This window comes from Otolemur garnettii, unplaced genomic scaffold (genome assembly GCF_000181295.1).
Source record: "Otolemur garnettii isolate 467f Iridium unplaced genomic scaffold, OtoGar3 scaffold00001, whole genome shotgun sequence".
NCBI lineage: Eukaryota > Metazoa > Chordata > Mammalia > Primates > Galagidae > Otolemur > Otolemur garnettii.
The window spans coordinates 43683297-43700218 of NW_003852396.1; the positions used below are offsets into that span (position 1 = coordinate 43683297).

The following is a 16922-nucleotide window of genomic DNA, read 5'->3' on the forward strand; positions in this document are numbered from 1 at the left end:
ATCCACATATTATTTAGGGACCCTGTAAGAAATAAAAACATTCTGATGAACTGTCTGCTTTGACAGAATGATTAGGCTTAATGGAAGGGCAAGAGACTCTAAGACAAGAGACTAGAGACTTGAAACTACGGAAAGCTATTACCTCACCTGAGGCTGAAAAGGAACAAGGGTGGAAATGGGATTTCCAGAGTTAATGATCACAGAATCTGTAAAGGAAAGACCACCTGGTAAGAGCTGTAGTCAGGAAGGAACACAGCCTTTACCAGAGACAATGGCACATAGGCAGGGAGGCAGCAGAGAAGGAACAACTTTTTGTTGTTGTTGTTGAGATAGGCTCCTACCCTATGCCCTGAGCAGAGTGCAATGGTGTTATAGCTCACTGCAATCTCAGATTTGGGCTGTGGGCATCCCGCTGCCTCAGCCTCTGGAAGCCTTTGGGATTACTTCAGTGCCTGGCTGGGTTTTTCTTTTCTTTCTTTCTTTCTTTTTTTTTTTTTTTTTTAGGAGTAGGGGTCTCACTCTCACTCTGACAAGTCTTGAACTCTTGAGCTTAAGCAATTCTCCCTCCTCAGGCTCCCACAGTGCTGGGATTATAGGCGTGAGCCACCGCCCCCGGCAGAAAAGGAACAAGCTTGATCTCTCTCTACCCCCAAACTAGTTTTCTGCTGTTGGCTCCCTACGCAGAACCAGCTGCAAGGCAGCTCAAGTGTTGCAAAATACAGGGTTAACCCCCACGAGATCTGGAGGAGGGCAAAGAATGGATCTGGTAGGCAAATGGAGAGTAAAAGATTTCTCCCTGTATAGAATGGTGCTTCTTGTAAAGTTGCCATGGTTTTACACGTGTTGCCAAACACTTGGCACATTTCTAGCAGCATAGCAGTGTTTAGTAAATGGTAAGTGTTAATAATGGTATGGTTAATAATCCTTAATGTTTTAGATTAGGCAGATCTAGATATAAATTCTGTCTCTGCCACTTCCTAGTCATGTGACTTTGTCAAGTCTCTGTTATCTGTAAAGTGGAGAAATAAGGCTTACCATAGAAAATTTTAGTTAAGATTAAAGGAGACAATATATATTAAGTGCCTAATGTAGAGCTGGTACATAGCATGTGGTCTAAGTCAACAAAACTGTCACCATATTATTGGACTGTAAAGCATAATAAATGAGATTAGTTTCCAAATAATACTTGTCCCGTCTCCCCATATAACTTTTTATCCTGCTTCTCAGTTTTTCTGAATGGGGTTTCTTCCTTGTCACATAGAGGTCAAGGTTACTATCTTTGAAATTAAAAATATCAGAAAGTACAGTTTGAACTTTTTGTCTAGTTATTTTATGTTTTTTATTATCCACTTTGATTTATGTTCAGTACACACAATCAGAGAGTTAAGTGGTCACCTTTATTGTGCTTAAGTTGGAAGGTAGAGAAAAAGTTGGAAATACTGAAATTCAATCAATTTCATTAGATGCTCAAGTAAAATGTCATCAGGAAATTCAAATAGAATACAGGATGTTGTAACGGTCAGTTCTGAGTTGTACCATAATACATATTCTTTTACATTTCACATAAATATAACCATTCTGTAAGTTTGATTTGAGAGCACATGCGTGTGTGTTTTTCTTTCTTGGCTGCATGGAGAACAATGAAATAAAACCTCATTGACGTAATTGAACCTGATAACATCTCCTGGTTGTACTGCTGATGTTTCACTGTGGTTTTGGTGGTTTTGTAGAGCTTTGTAAAGTATGTTAGATTTATAAACATATTCAAACAAATTTTTATCAGGATTCAACTTTTTAACCACAAAGAAAAGATGAATTTAAATAAAGGCACAGACTTAAATGCACTTTATCTAATCAACTGAAACAGTTTAATAGCATGTACCTTCATATGTTAGAGAAAATGCTGTTCTGCAATTACTTTTGAATAAATAGCTATCGTGTGTGAAGAGATAAAATATTTTATGATACTATACCATATTTGAACCTACAGGGAAATGGATAAATATCATAATAGAACTCTTAAAATTTCATCCTTTCATTAAATGATCTCTCATAGTTTGATAGAGTCATATTTTGAAAACATCCCAAAGTCACCGTAACTTCTTTTTTTACTGTAATTCAAAATTTAGTTTGATTTATTTATTCTTATGTTTATGTTATTGACAGGATCTACTTTGGCATTGGAGTTGAAATTTAGATGTCTAAAATTTTGCTGACTTTGCTGGAAATGATGTGTATACAGAGCATTCACTATTTACTTGGAAGATTTTAAAGGACATGTGCATTTTATTATACAGGAGGAATGAATGCTTGGGCCAATATTTCTTAAGACTTTTAATATGCATGTGTCACTCGCTATAAATTCAGTATGCATGGTAGCCACCCACAAATTTTAGGTAAATGTATAAAAACAATTCATCATAATTTTTAAAAACTAAAAAGTTATAATATTTTTATATAAGTATAAAATTTTTACAATGTTAAAGGTATGTTTATTCAGTTCAATAATGAGTAAGTTGTATGTTATATATTTGTTCTATATCCATAATATTTTTTTCTCTTCTCTATTTCTCTTAAATTGGAAAAATAATAACCAAAATTACAATTATGAGGAAAGATGGCAAATATTTGTTGGTTGTTTGTTCTGAATACTCAGATTACTCATGTACTCTGGAATTAAGAGATTGCTTACTGAAGACTACTTTAAGGGCTTTAACTTGTTGGACATTATCATACTTAACAAAGAAAAAGAAGTTCTTTTCATTTTATATTTAAAAATATTTCTATTATATTTGCTCTTTATGTTTTATATTTGCTTTTTAATAATCTTATATTTGCTTCACTTTTCCATAGTACACTGAAAAGATGTATAGTATGTGGCCAGAAATTGAGTGCATTTACATTTATGCTATTTCTTTAACATTGAATCATGTTTAGCATATATGTTTTAACCACCAGATCTTTTTTGTGAATAAAGGCAGGATATAGATTTGCAGTTAGTGTAGTATTCTCATTGCTTAGCAGAGCTCTTCCTTGCTGTATAGACAACTGATTTCTCTGTTTGAATTGATTTCCACATGTTTCCTAGTCTGCATTATAGTTTATAAACTAACTCCATTAAATTGGAAAAAAATAATCTTTTGTAGTGTGAGGTTTCCAGTGACAAAACATAAAAAGCTGTCTGCTGTTCCTTCCTTATGTGCATTGCACATATACCAAGAGCTAATTTGGACTCTGCAAATTAATGCTGTTATGCAGTAACTGTTGTGTACAAACGTAACAGCAATTACTCTTTCATATTATATACCTTTTCTATTCTGTGATGTCCCAAGGTGTTATATAGTAAATACATTTTCGAATTTGTTTGATCTGTTCTCTCTTTCAGCATAATGTTTATCGTCTGTATAGGTGATTTTATAAATCTCTCTGCAATAATTTATCTTTTTAAGATGCTTTTATTATGAGATGCACAGAGTCTAAATGGTATGTCTATAGCTTTTATTTCTTCTTTTGGAGAAACAAAAATCTTTAGTTTCAAGTATGAAAACAGTCTTTGCTCTTTTAAAAAAATTCTGTTCATTTACCAAAGAGGTTTTTATGTTTTGTTTGAAAAGTTTCTATGGCTTCCTATCATTATTTAGTAAAGTTTCAAATTAGTCAACATGCAGAGAAATATAAGGTAAATGAATTGTCGTTTCCAAAAAAAAAAATCCAGATTTTAGATAGTTGGCGTTGTATGTCTTTTTTTTTTTCATGCCATTCTGTGGTATTTTATCATCTCACAGATTTATATTCTGTTTGTGTTAGAGTCTTATACTTGATTTAGGCTTAACATTTATGGTGAGTTATTTATGTTGCTATTTTTTTTTTTTAATCAATACTGTAGGGTTAAGAAAGCCAATTTTGGGCCATTTATTTTTAAATTGGGGAATATAATGCCATACAATAAAAATGCAAATTTAGACAATAAAAATACAAATTTAAAAAATATAAATAATATTCAAGTGAAATGAAAATACTTTACCTAAGATGATTTGTACTCTTGTAGAATAATGCAGGTCTTAGGACACCTACCCACCTTTTAAGAATATAATGGTTACTAAGATGATAATGATGAGATTTCTATGGAAATCAGATTTAATCTTAAATTTCACAATTATAAAAATATGTAAACTAAATTGTATCTTTAAATATTTCAGACCACTGAGGAACAACTAGGGATTTGCAGATCATAATTAGGTAAATAATGGTTAATATTTTGTTTCCTAGTTTAAATTTTTATCGAATATTATAATTGTATATAGGGATTTGCAGATCATAATTTAGTAAATAATGGTTAATACTTTGTTTCCTAGTTTAAATTTTTATCTAATATTATAAAAATTTATATTTTATGTATACAGAGACATTTATCAATATTTTCCTTAAGGACTTGCTCATTTTGATATCTCTCACTTTATCCTGTTTCATTAGTTCCCCCACTGCCTAATATTAAAGCTACCATAATTTAAAAAAATGTATTATCCCTACCACTCTTTTCTAACTATTGTTTCATTTCATTCTGGCCTTCGTAGTACAATTTTTCAAAAAGCTTTCCTCTGGTCAGCCACTGTCTCTACTTCTTAAATTTAACTTTCTGTTAAAGCTGAATAAATATTTATAAAATCTGCATGAAGTATAGAGACTAAAGAAACAAACACCATTTACCTACTGTTACTATTAACTTTGAATGTTTCTATTAACTGTGAACATTACCATTAATGTTGAAATTCCCTTTATACCATTCCTAGAACCAGTTTTCTTCTTGTCTCCTTTAGAGATAATCATTATCCTGAATTTCTCTATAGTTTCCCATATATGTATGTTGCTAAAAAGTACATCTTTGCCACCCAACTGGGTTTTATTGCCCATTGCACAGAAAAGAGCCAACATAATGAGACAGTCAGGATTACAAAGGAGAAGAAGGTTTAATTCCACTGACTGGAGAGACAGGAGGAATTTCTCAGATACACCTCCCCAAGAATTAGAAAGAGGATTTTTAAGGATAGTTTGGTGGGAAAAAGATTGGTCAACTGAATTTGCTAATTGGCTAGGTTTGGGGGGGAAATTATAGGGGTGTAGAAATTGCCTTGTGTTGCTTCAGTTCCTAGGTTGGGGGTCACAATTCTAGTTGAGTGAGTTTCTTGGTATGGCCCGCTGGTATGGATGGTTCAGCCAATCCACTGGAATGTGGGGCCTGGAAGATATCTCAGAAACTACCTTTAAGTTGCAAACAGGTGATGTTATCTATAGTGAAAGATAAGAATCTTTATGACCACCAGCTATTATACTCCAGAGTTGCAGTTACAGAGAAGTAAACAAGGGGACAGTGCCTGATTATAGGCAAACAAGGGGACAGTGGCTAATTATTATCACTATTTTTATCTCCTCCCCAGAGTTTTAGGACCTTACTCCAATTCTTGCCTTGTATCCCTTTATTGATTTATAAAAGGTGGTTTAAATGTCTCAATATATATTTCCTTGTATGTGAGTGAAATTATACTGTGTTCATCCCTTTGTGATTTGTTTTTTATTGTTCAATATTATGTTTCTGGGATTCATCTAAATAGTATGTAGTGATGCTTCATTTTCACTGCTGAATTCCATTGTATGAATATACCAAAATTTTCTATTTTATTATTGGTGGATGTTTGGATTATATCTAGTTTTTTGCAACCCCAAACTGCACAGCTATGTTCTTATTTCCTGGTGTTAACCTGTAGCAAAGGATCAAGATTTTGGGTTTTTTCCCCAGTCTCTTGTGGATTGGTGCCTTTGTAAAACATACTAAAAATGTTTTGCCAATGTCAAGTTGCTATAAAAATTTCTAAATCTTTACGCTTAACTTCTGTATTTATCTTGTTATGGGCCACACTTTTGGAATTCCTAAGTCATTCATCTTCTTCTACTTAGGCAGAAAATTGTTTTCTCAAAATCACTACTATTCTAGTTCAGATTACACAAAAGACAGTCTGCCAGCTCTTTGTGGCTTTCACTGGATCTGCTTTCAATTCCTAATATGTAGGCAATTTCAGATTAAGACCTACTGCTTTTTGGTAATGTAATTTTGATACTACAGAAAGTGGCTGCAAGTAATGGTGGGCTACTGCTTAAGAGTTGATTCAAAGCCAACCTCCCAAGTACAAGTGAGAGAAAACCACAGTAATGGAATAAAGGACTAGGAGTAGTGACTTTATTGAGGAGGTGGTCTATGATACAAAATGCTACAGTAGAGAGATCTAAAAAGAGTAAGCTCAGAGAAAAAGACATTCTTGTATATAGTAAGGTTTTTAAAGACTTCTAAGAGTACAGTTAAAATAGGGTGTACATTCTTGTGTTTAACAACAGCTTCTGAGTAGGCAGCCTTAGAATTGTCTCAGTGTTAATAGGGAACTTTCTCAGAATGTAAGCTAATACGGGATTGCTCTTATAAGCAAGCAGCAGAACCACTTTATACAGTGTTTCTCAACTTTATTTTTATTATAACTCCTCCCCTAATCATCCTTCCCCCTTCATTACATTTTAGCATCACAGATATGCAGTATATCTGTTTATATTCTGTAGACTTTGGAGGCCCCAACCATTTAAATTTAACATTATATATATTTTTGTGGCTGCCAGAACTGTTTTTCACCCGCTTGGGAATGATAGCACTCCAGTTGAGTATATATGATATGAATACAAATATAGCTCTTGGTATTAGAATGCAAGTGTATAAAAAGGTAACATTTCCTTGATCATGTGTATCAGGGAATGTTGGGGGGAAAGACCACTCAGTGTTAAGAAATTATCCTAAGGCAGGTATACTTGAGTTCGTAAAAAATCAGCTTATAGGCTCAGCGCCTGTGGCTCAAGTGGCTAAGGCGCCAACCATATACACTTAAGGTGGTGGGTTTGAATCCAGCCCAGGCCTGCCAAACAACAATGACGGCTGCAACTAAAAATAGCCAGGTGTTGTGGCAGGCATCTGTGGTCCCAGCTACTTGGGAGGCTGAGGCAGGAGACTTGCTTGAGCCCAGGAGTTGGAGGTTGCTGTGAGCTATGATGCTGTGGCACTTTACCCAGGGGGACAGCTTGAGGCTCTGTCTCAAAAAGGAAAAAAAAATCAGCTTATACTTACAGCAGTGAATCAGGAAAGTGAGGTAGGCATTTGTCCCTGTTTGATGGTATCCTTACGGAAGAAATATAGATGCATGGATCAAATGATATTATAGTTAGATAAGTTTGTAGATTGAGCATGCAAATTAGTGAATTGGTGCTTATCATATCATATGGCTCTATTTTTACTCCTGTATATTCTAGACATTTATTAGAGAACTTAAGAAAACAGCAGATTTACAGATTTTAGGATGATAGGAAGAATGGTGAATAGGCTGGTTGACACCCTCGGTCTCCAAAGAAATTGACAGGCTAAAAATAAAATAAAGGCAGAAGTACAGTATTGTAGTTGAGTCTAAAAAGATAATTGTACAGGAACAGCATGGAGAAAATGGATCATAGAAATATCAAGTAGAAAAGAAATTTAGGAATTTTGGATTATGTTAGTATTAATGACCATTTTAGGAAGTTATTAATAGCCTAAGCTGTATTAATTAGTGTCTAAAATCTAGATTGTATGTGCTGGTCAAACCACAACCTGAAATAATTATATCAGGACCACATTTAGAGGCATATAAAGTACTTTATAAATATAATAAGTCTATTATATATGGGACATACTTTACATGTAACTAGCTATGTCAGAGCCATTTTGTGGGCACTGGTACATGGATTTTCTAAGTGGTTGTAGGATGTCTGGATTTTCTTTGGGAAGGAATAGATTTCACTGGCAAGAAAGAGATTGCCTTCTGCAGAGGTGTTGACAAGGAGATGGTGATAGTGACAATTGACAATTTTTTGAGTGACTAAGTGTGAGTGTTATTATCTCAAATAGGGGTCAACACACTATTGCTCAGTAAACAAATCTTGCCAGCAGCCTGTTTTTGTATGACCTTTGAGTTAAGATTGTTTTTGCATTTTAAAGGGTTGTAAAAGAAAAACAAAAAGCAAAGGATTTTCCATAGAGACCTTATATGTCTGTATAGCTTGCAAATTCTAAATTACTCTCTTTCCAGAAAAAGTTTGCTAATGCCTTATAAAATATTGGACCAGTGATAGAATAAATAACACTTTGAGATCTTTAGCCACCAGAAAACTTAAGACCAAGGACAAGAAACAGTTCAGTATGTAGAAATTATATGATTATATTACAAATTACCTATATATTCAATACAAATTTTAGTTATGTTCAAGACCAGGGTTCAGAGCTATGTGAAAAATAGCAGTTATAATCAAATAAGTAAAAGGTGGAGATCTATTTGTTAACTTAGTAAACTTCAAAAAATTTAAAATTAATGGTAGGTGGCAGTTAAAGTTTGCTGAATTAAAGTTAGTTTCATCTCCTTGAGTATAATGACTACTATATTGGATAAGGAAGCAGCCAAAAAACCTGCTGGAAAGAAGGGCAGGCGAACACTAGTCTGACACGAAGAAGTTACCATTGACAGCCTGTACAGGGGACACTCACTAATTATCAGCATATTTAAAGGGGTATGTGTTTTTTTTATTATTTCATTCCTTTATCCTTAATCTAACCCCAAGGACAATATGCTTTTTAATTTTGACAGAAGTGGCTTATTGGTAAGGAAATAGCACCACCCACTGACATTGATTTTAAGACGGTGATGAACCTTTAGAAATGATAGGGAGAGTGATAATAATTTTTCATGTATTTTTAGTGACTTGATGTGATTTGAGATTTATATTTTCCTTTTTATGGTAATAAATACATGAAGATCAATATAATTTGTGTTAGTGACTTTATTCTGGTAACTCTTTATTCTTTTGATTTCTCAATTACAGATTGTATTAATGAAAAACCCTATTTTTATTCTTACCTTCTGAATTTCTCTTTCAAAATTTAAGATATTTTAGGTAATTATAATTGAAAATACTACGTTTTGTCTTTTCATATATGTTTCTTTTTTGTTTGTAACTGAGTGATTTTTTTTTTTTCCAGATGATTCTTTGGGATTGGGACTTAAAGCAGTGGTATAAACCTCATTATCAGGTAAATATAAGTGATAATCATTAATAACTAATATCTGTAATGAAACTTTTGACATTTAAAGTTACATTTACAAGCTTTCTGTGCCATAGATTTTCTCTAATGGAACTAGGTTAATCTGAACTTTTGTTGAGATAGATTAAATACAAATTTAATTATAAGGGAAAAGATGAAAAACCAAATTTATATAGTTATTTTTAAAATGTTGCTAATACAATTTGTGCTCAGAATAAACTAATATTTCTATCGTAAGGATGAGAGTTTTTTCCTTCTCTGATGTAGACCACTAACCTATGGGGCGAAAAGGTAGAGTGAAGACCATACACAAGCCAAAGCAAAATAATTGGCAAAATTTTTTATTTGGGAAGTTAAAGCACCAAACTTTCACTTTTCAGTAAAGTTTTTATTGAATTATAACATATATAAACAAACAACTCAATGAATTTATTATGAGCTAAATGTCCTATGTAACTAGTTCCCATACGAAGAAATACTACAGAAATATTAGCAGAATCTCAGAACACTCCTTTATGCTCCATTTCAGTCATTACCCATACCCCAAAGATAACCCCTGTCCTGACTCCTAGTAATCAGTTCTGCTTATTTTTGAACATTGTATATATGAATGGAATAATATAATCTGTCATTTTAAAGATTAATTTTTTCAAATACTTAATATATGTTTGTATCAGATAAAATGAAAATAGACATACGAGGAGAAAAAAAGAACAACCATTTATAAACATCAAGGAATAACTATGTTAGCTGGGTTAACTTTATATATTTTTAATGATCTTTTCCCATTATGCATCATATGCTATTTTGAAACTTGTTATTTTGTTATAATAATGGATAAACATTAGTAAATGTTAAATAATTTATATTATGGAATTATCAACTTTGTTTATTGTGTTTATTTAGCTAGTTGCTCAATACCAGTTTAAAAAAAATTAATATCCCTTTGAATAGCTGATTTTTATTTTTAAACTGTAACTAGCCAGGAGAGTACATAAGAATAAACTATTCTCTGGATGTTAGTGAGCAAAAGTAATATAATTACTGTGATCAGATGAAATCAAGGAAAAGGCCACAACTGATCTGAAAGGAAGTGGTTCCTTGACCTATATGGTAGGTTTCATCATTATTCATATTCACTGAGATCCTCAGTTTCCAATTAAAAGACGGTCTAAATTACTGGTAAAATCTAAAAATAAACAGCAATAATAGCTAAGAGCATGGACTCAAAGTCAGACAGACCAGTGTAAGATATTAGGTAGTTCTGTCCTTTATTCTCTCTTTTATCTCTTCCCCTTTACAATAACCTTTTTTAAAAAATTGAAAGATAACTTTTGTATATAAAAGTGCGCAACTCATAGTGATGTACAACTTGAATTTTTCAAACTGAATACAGTCATGTGACCATCATTCAGATATGGAATTCAGCACCCCCAATCCCCTCTTAGGCTCCTCTTCTAGACGTGAACTTGCCTTAAGTATTATCTCAATGCTTATTTTTGCCATTACAACTTAGTTTTTCCTGACTGAATTTGATATAAATTAGATCAATCATAGGTATTTTGTTTTTCATCTTTGTTTCAAATTTTCATATGTAAGATTACTTAATATTGCATATAGCAGCAATCTACTCATTTCATTCTACTTAGCATTCCATTGAATGAATATACCACAATTTATTTATTCACTCTATAGTAGATGGAAATTTGTTTTATTTTCAGTTTTTTTGGTTATTGCAAATAATGTTGCTAGAACAATATTGGTGCCTTTTGTTGGGTATATATCTTGGAGTGTATTGCTAGTATTTGCATGCATGTATTCACTTTAAGTAGATAGTACCAGATAATTTTTCAAAGAGCTTATATTAATTTTTGTCCAACCATCAGTGGCATGAGAGTTGCAGTTGTTACACATCCTTGCCAACACTTGGTAGTATCTCTTTTAAGTTATTCCAGTAGCTGTGTAACAATATCTTGTGGATTGAGTAGTCATGTGCTGCATAATGTTTTGGTCAATAATAGACCGTATATATGATACTGGTTCCATAAAATTATGATGGAGCAGATATAGAAACATGATCTATGGCACTTGATATTAAGACTGCAGATCAAGGAGGAGAAATGATTGATATTCAGTAATGATGATGGGACATTGGGTTTTCTATATAAAAAATGTAGGTATATTAATGTAAAAATACTCTGTAATGTTTGCACAGTGACAAACCCAACTAATGAGGCTTTTCTAAGAATTTATCCCCATCAATGCATAACTGTATTTGCATTTTACTGATAAGATGTCTCATCAGGTTGTGGGCCTTTATATATGTTAATTGGTAACCCAGATATCCTCTGGTCAGGTCTTCTTTCCATTGTTCTCTCTTTTACTTAGTAGGAAGTAGATGTTTGTGTATTCTGGACATGACTATATGTATTCATATACATAAACATATATGTATTCTCTCTCTAATGTATAGTAAAAAACATTTCTCCCAGTGGGTGGCTTATTATAGTATCTTTTGATAAAAATACTTCATATCTTAATGTAATACCAATTTATTAATCATATCCTTTGATTAGTGATTTTTGTGTGTCATATTTAAGAACTTTGTCTATCTCCAAGGTCATGAAGATATTCTTCCATGTTATCCCCTAAAGTTATATTGTTTTACTTTCTATTTTTAGGTCTGTAATGCATCTGGAATTTATTTTTCTCTACAGTGGGATATATAGCTCAAGACACATTTTTTCCCCCATATGGATATCCAATTGGCCAGTTCCAATTTTGAAAAAATAAACATTCTTTCTTCTTTGTTCTATATTGTCACCTTTGTTGTAAATCCATATGTATGTGGATTTATTTTAGGACTTAATGTTCTAGTCCATTGGTTAGTTTGCCTATCCTTAAACACAAATACCATATTCACTACTTTAATTATTATAACTTAATAAGTTTCAATATTTGATAGTGTAAGTTTTCCAGCTTTGTTCTTCAGAGTTATCATGGCCATTCTTGGTTCTCTGTATTTTAATATAAAATTTAGAATCACCTTGATAGTTTCCATGCTTAAAAAATTCCTACTAGAATTTAGATTGAGATTTTATTGACTCTATAAATCAACATAGGGAGAATTTGCATCTTTCATTGTTGAAATCTTCAATCTATGAAAATGACATCTCTTCACTTATTTGAGTCATATTTAGTTTATCTCAATAATGTTTTTAGTGCAGAGGTCTTGCAAACATATTTTGTTAGATTTATTCCTAGGTATTTAATTTTTAATACTGAAAAGGTATTATAAAAGGTATCAATTTTTAAAAATTTTGTTTTTAATAGTTTATATTGATTCACAGAAATTCCCTGCATTTTTACATATTCATCCCTTGCATCCAGAAACCTTGCTAAATTTATTTATTATTAATAATAATTAATAATTCTTATACCTTCTTTGAAGATTCATTGAGTCTTTTAAGTGTATAATAATGTTATCTCCAAGTAAAGACAAATTGATTTTTCCCCTCCAATCCTATGTCTTTTGTTTCTTTTTCTCATGTTATTGTACCATTTAGATGTCCAATGCAGTGTTGAAGTGATAAAAGTGGGCAGCCTCATTTTGTTCATCAATTTATGGAGAAATGCTCAACTTGCCACCACTAATGTTTTCTGTAGATAGGCTTTGTTAGATTAAGGAAGTTTCATTCCAATTCTAGCTGATGAAAGACTTTTTTTCCTCTTTTAAGTCATAAATGGGTATAGAATTTTGTCAGATGATTTTCTTTCATTAATTGAGATGATCCCTGCGTTTTTTCCAGTTGTTCTATTAATATGGTGAACTGAATTGTTTGTTAAATCATCTATACTTTTACAGAATAAAGTGAATTTGATCAAGATGTATTTTCTTTTTAAAAATATGTTTCTAGATTCTATTTGTTAACATTTTGTTTAGAAGTTTTGAATCTGTGCTTATGAGATAGTGTTGTCTTTTATGAAGACATTTTATGAAGAACATTTTTTATAATGTTCTTGGCATATTTTGATATCAAAATTACCAAAACCCTGATACCAAAATAAAATGAAGTAGGATATTAATTAAGCTCTCTTCTTATTATATAGTTTGGGTAAGATTGAAGATTGGTATTGTTTCCTCCTTTAATGTTTGGAAAAATGCTCTGGTGAAGGTATTTAAGCTTGTAGTATTTTTTTTGTGGACAAGTTTTAAGTTATAAATTCAGTTTCCTTATAGTTTTTTGACTATTTTCGGTCTCTTCTTATAGCATTTGTTAGTTGGGTTTTTCTAGGAACTCTTTTTCCTTTTTCTTTTAGTTTTAGCTTTGTGAGATGGCTGAAAGCTCTGTTTTAGTAGAAATCTTTCTGAGGATTTCTACTTAGTTTCTCCTCTTGGCTATTGTTTATAAATTGACAAATGCCTTGAGAGTAAAAGCAACTCTGAATTTAAACTTGTTCTTCTCATTGCCCTGGGATCTTGCTCGGCTCTCCCTACCTTCACAGCCCTGAATCCAATTTTGGTTTCCCAGCCCAGTGAGACTACAGATCTGTGCTCTGTTTCCTAGTCTCTTAACTGCTGTGCTCCTTATCCTCTCTCCCCTGAGCCAGTTATGAATCACCAACAAATTCCTTGAGAAAAAAGAGTAGCACAGAATGTTGCTTCATTCAGTCCTTTCTCTTAACTCTAGGTTTTTGTCCTTTTTAAGCCTTGGCTGCTTGGTTGTGTTCTGATGCCTTAAGATGTGTGTTATTTCTATTTTATTTTCAGCTTTTCTAGTTGTTCTAAGCAGAAGGGTGGGTCAGATACAAACTATTCTCTCTTAGCTGGAAAATTAGGCAAGCTTCTTAAGTCCCTCTGAACCTATTTCCTCATCTATAATTTGGGAATAATACCAATTAAAATAATAATATGTGCCTGGTACATAACAGCACTCAAAGTGAAAATCACGCTATACTGTCTTGGTAGATTTGTGATTTGTTCCTTCTTAATTTAAATAATTTTCAGATAGTATTGAAAGTTTACTTCCAAACAAAAATTATTTCTACACATTTATAGTGGTTAAATGAGACTGTAAATAGACAAAGTTTACAGAAAAAGGATAAGTTATATAAATATGATCGGAAACAATCAAAATCATAATCAGAGAATTCAAGGTGAAGCAGCAATGAGACTTTTTTTTTTTTTTGGCCTGTCAGATAGGTGGGGATTAATTAATTTCATAGTATCCAGTTATAATGAAGTGTGGAAAAATAGGTACTATTATATACAATTAGTTGAAGTATAGATTTGGTCAAAATATTATAAGGCAGTTTTAGAGTAATGGTCAAATTTTAATATGTTCATTTGCTTTAGCTCAGTAATTCAAATTATGGGAATCTATACAAGTATGCTTATTTGTTCACCATAACATATATAGAGATGTGTTTATTTTCATTTTATTTATAGTGGATAAAGACTAGAAATAGTTGGGCTACCCCTGATAATAGAGAATGTTTTAAAAGCAAAACTAATACAAATTAGCACTTCTCAAGGAAAAAAAAGAAAGAATTCCATAATGAGTAGACATTATTTAGCATCTTGGCTTAACTTTCATAACACTTCTGAATTCTAAAATGTATTGAGGATATGCACTAAACAGTTTTATGGTGAACTCATTAAATAATTTTAATAATTATGAATTTCAGAATGACCCAAATGTAAGTTCAAGGTACAATGAAATAAAAATAACATTTCATTTACTTCTACGATTATTAGTTCATTTATTTCTATGGATAATCAAGTTGAATGTCATATATAGGTATTTTCAAAAAGTAAAAATCATATCATATGCCTGTTACCACTGAAAATATATATTTTCCTACCAGTTTTTGAGAATTTAGCCTGATGCTGCATTGTCTGTGAAGACTTTGTTAACCATTCATTTCTAAGTTATCATTGTTTCTTTTGAGCTCTGATATGATTTTTCTGCATTTTTATCTCATTATTTTTCATGATATTAATAGTAATAATACTATGTATTTCATCTTGAATACATTCACTCTATATTGTTTTGAATGCTTTCCATGTATTATCAGATTTAGTTCTCACATTACCTCTTAAAGATACAGGTATTATTATCCTCATTTTACAAAGTTTAGATTTCAAATCACATATCTTTGCAAGAAAACCTTGTCACTATGCTAGACTGCCTCTTAAGTGAGTGACTTAAGAGGTATAACTGGTATAACATAAGAAATGCTATATGTGTTTAAAAGAAATGTTGACGTAAAGAAAAGGAAATCATCAATAAATTAATGGAATGTTCAGATTACAGATTTGTAATCTGTATTACTAAAGTAAATACAGATTAGTTTTATACTAGTTATAAAGTCAGTAATAAATACCTGTAAGTATAATGAAATAAGGTAATGAAAAATAAGGGAAAAATTAAATTTCACAATATCTGCTACATTTATATATATTTATAAATTTAACGTTAGGATTATACCTTTTGTTATATCATTTAGGCCATGTCCAAATGTTTCAAAGCTTATATTTTAAAATGAGTAAATTACTTAGATACTGATTTAAAGTAGAGTGGGTTTGTCATTTTTGTTTTTACAAATGAGTAAGTTTTTCTTAAATGTTAAAAAATTCTACTCTTTTTCTTTTCTAGAATTCTGGAAGTGGAAATGGAGTTGATCTCTCAGTGCTAAATGAGGCTCGCAATATGGTGTCAGATCTTCTGATTGATCCAAGTCTCCCCCCACAAGTCATTTCTTCACTGCGGAGTATTAGTAGCTTGATGGGTGCATTCTCAGGTTCCTGTAGGCCAAAGATTAATCCTCTCACACCATTTCCTGGATTTTACCCCTGCTCAGAAATAGAGGACCCAGCTGAGAAGGGGGATCGAAAACTTCTCAAGGTCAAAATACAGTCAATTGGCCAGTGCTATTTATCATATTTAATTATGTTTTAAATTAAAACTACTTTTCTTAGGTCTTATATAAGATGTAATTTTCCTTTCAGGGACCAGATATTATGTACGTGTTTTAAAGAAATGTGGGGACTTTAGAGGCATTTATAACCTCTGATAATTATAGATTAAAATTTAGTTTCTATTTTAAATAGCATTGCTGTAATTAGCAGTTATAATTTAAATGGTGACAATTATTTATTATCATTGTTAATGTTATTAAAAAGTGAAGAACAAATAAATTTAGTTCCAGGCTTGAACAACAAACTAGTAGAAAGATTATGTTATTAATCTGTCTTATTCTTTAGAGTTTAGGAATTCTTACTGAGCTAAGAAGAAATGATCATTATAATAATCTTTTTATGAGATACATAGCATTATTTAAAAATGAATTTTGTATTTTTTTGAACACTGTTTTCACCCTCTTACCTATTAGATGTTACTATAGCCCCATAGGCATTGATTTTTCCACTATTACATAAGGGATTAATTTATCTTTAAATATTAATATTTCAAAATAGGATTTCCTTTAGAAAATAGTAAATACTGTTCTAAATAGGTATATGTTATGGTTGTTCAGAGTGCTTTTACTTGTTTTATTTGACTGTTTCTCCAATAGATAAAATATTATTGCAGTGTCTGTGAACAGAGGAAGTTTATAAAACTAGAAATATTTCTGGGATTATTCTATTCTAGTTCAACTACTTTATTCCAGATAAGGAAACGAACAAAGAAAAGGTGAAATTCAGATCAGTTAAAACTTGTTAGTTGTAATAGTGCATTTAGAACTTAGAAAAGGGTAA

At 31.7% G+C, this 16922-nt stretch overlaps 1 protein-coding gene across 1 annotated transcript in view; it reads left to right on the top strand.

The window, feature by feature from the left end:
- PDE3B (phosphodiesterase 3B) overlaps nucleotides 1–16922 on the top strand; it is a 173001-nt gene that overhangs the window by 91328 nt on the left and 64751 nt on the right. Inside the window, exons 2-3 of the mRNA XM_003781127.3 lie at nucleotides 9098–9148; nucleotides 15820–16068. Coding sequence (XP_003781175.1) covers nucleotides 9098–9148; nucleotides 15820–16068 — 300 coding nt within the window. The remainder of the gene's footprint in view (nucleotides 1–9097; nucleotides 9149–15819; nucleotides 16069–16922) is intronic.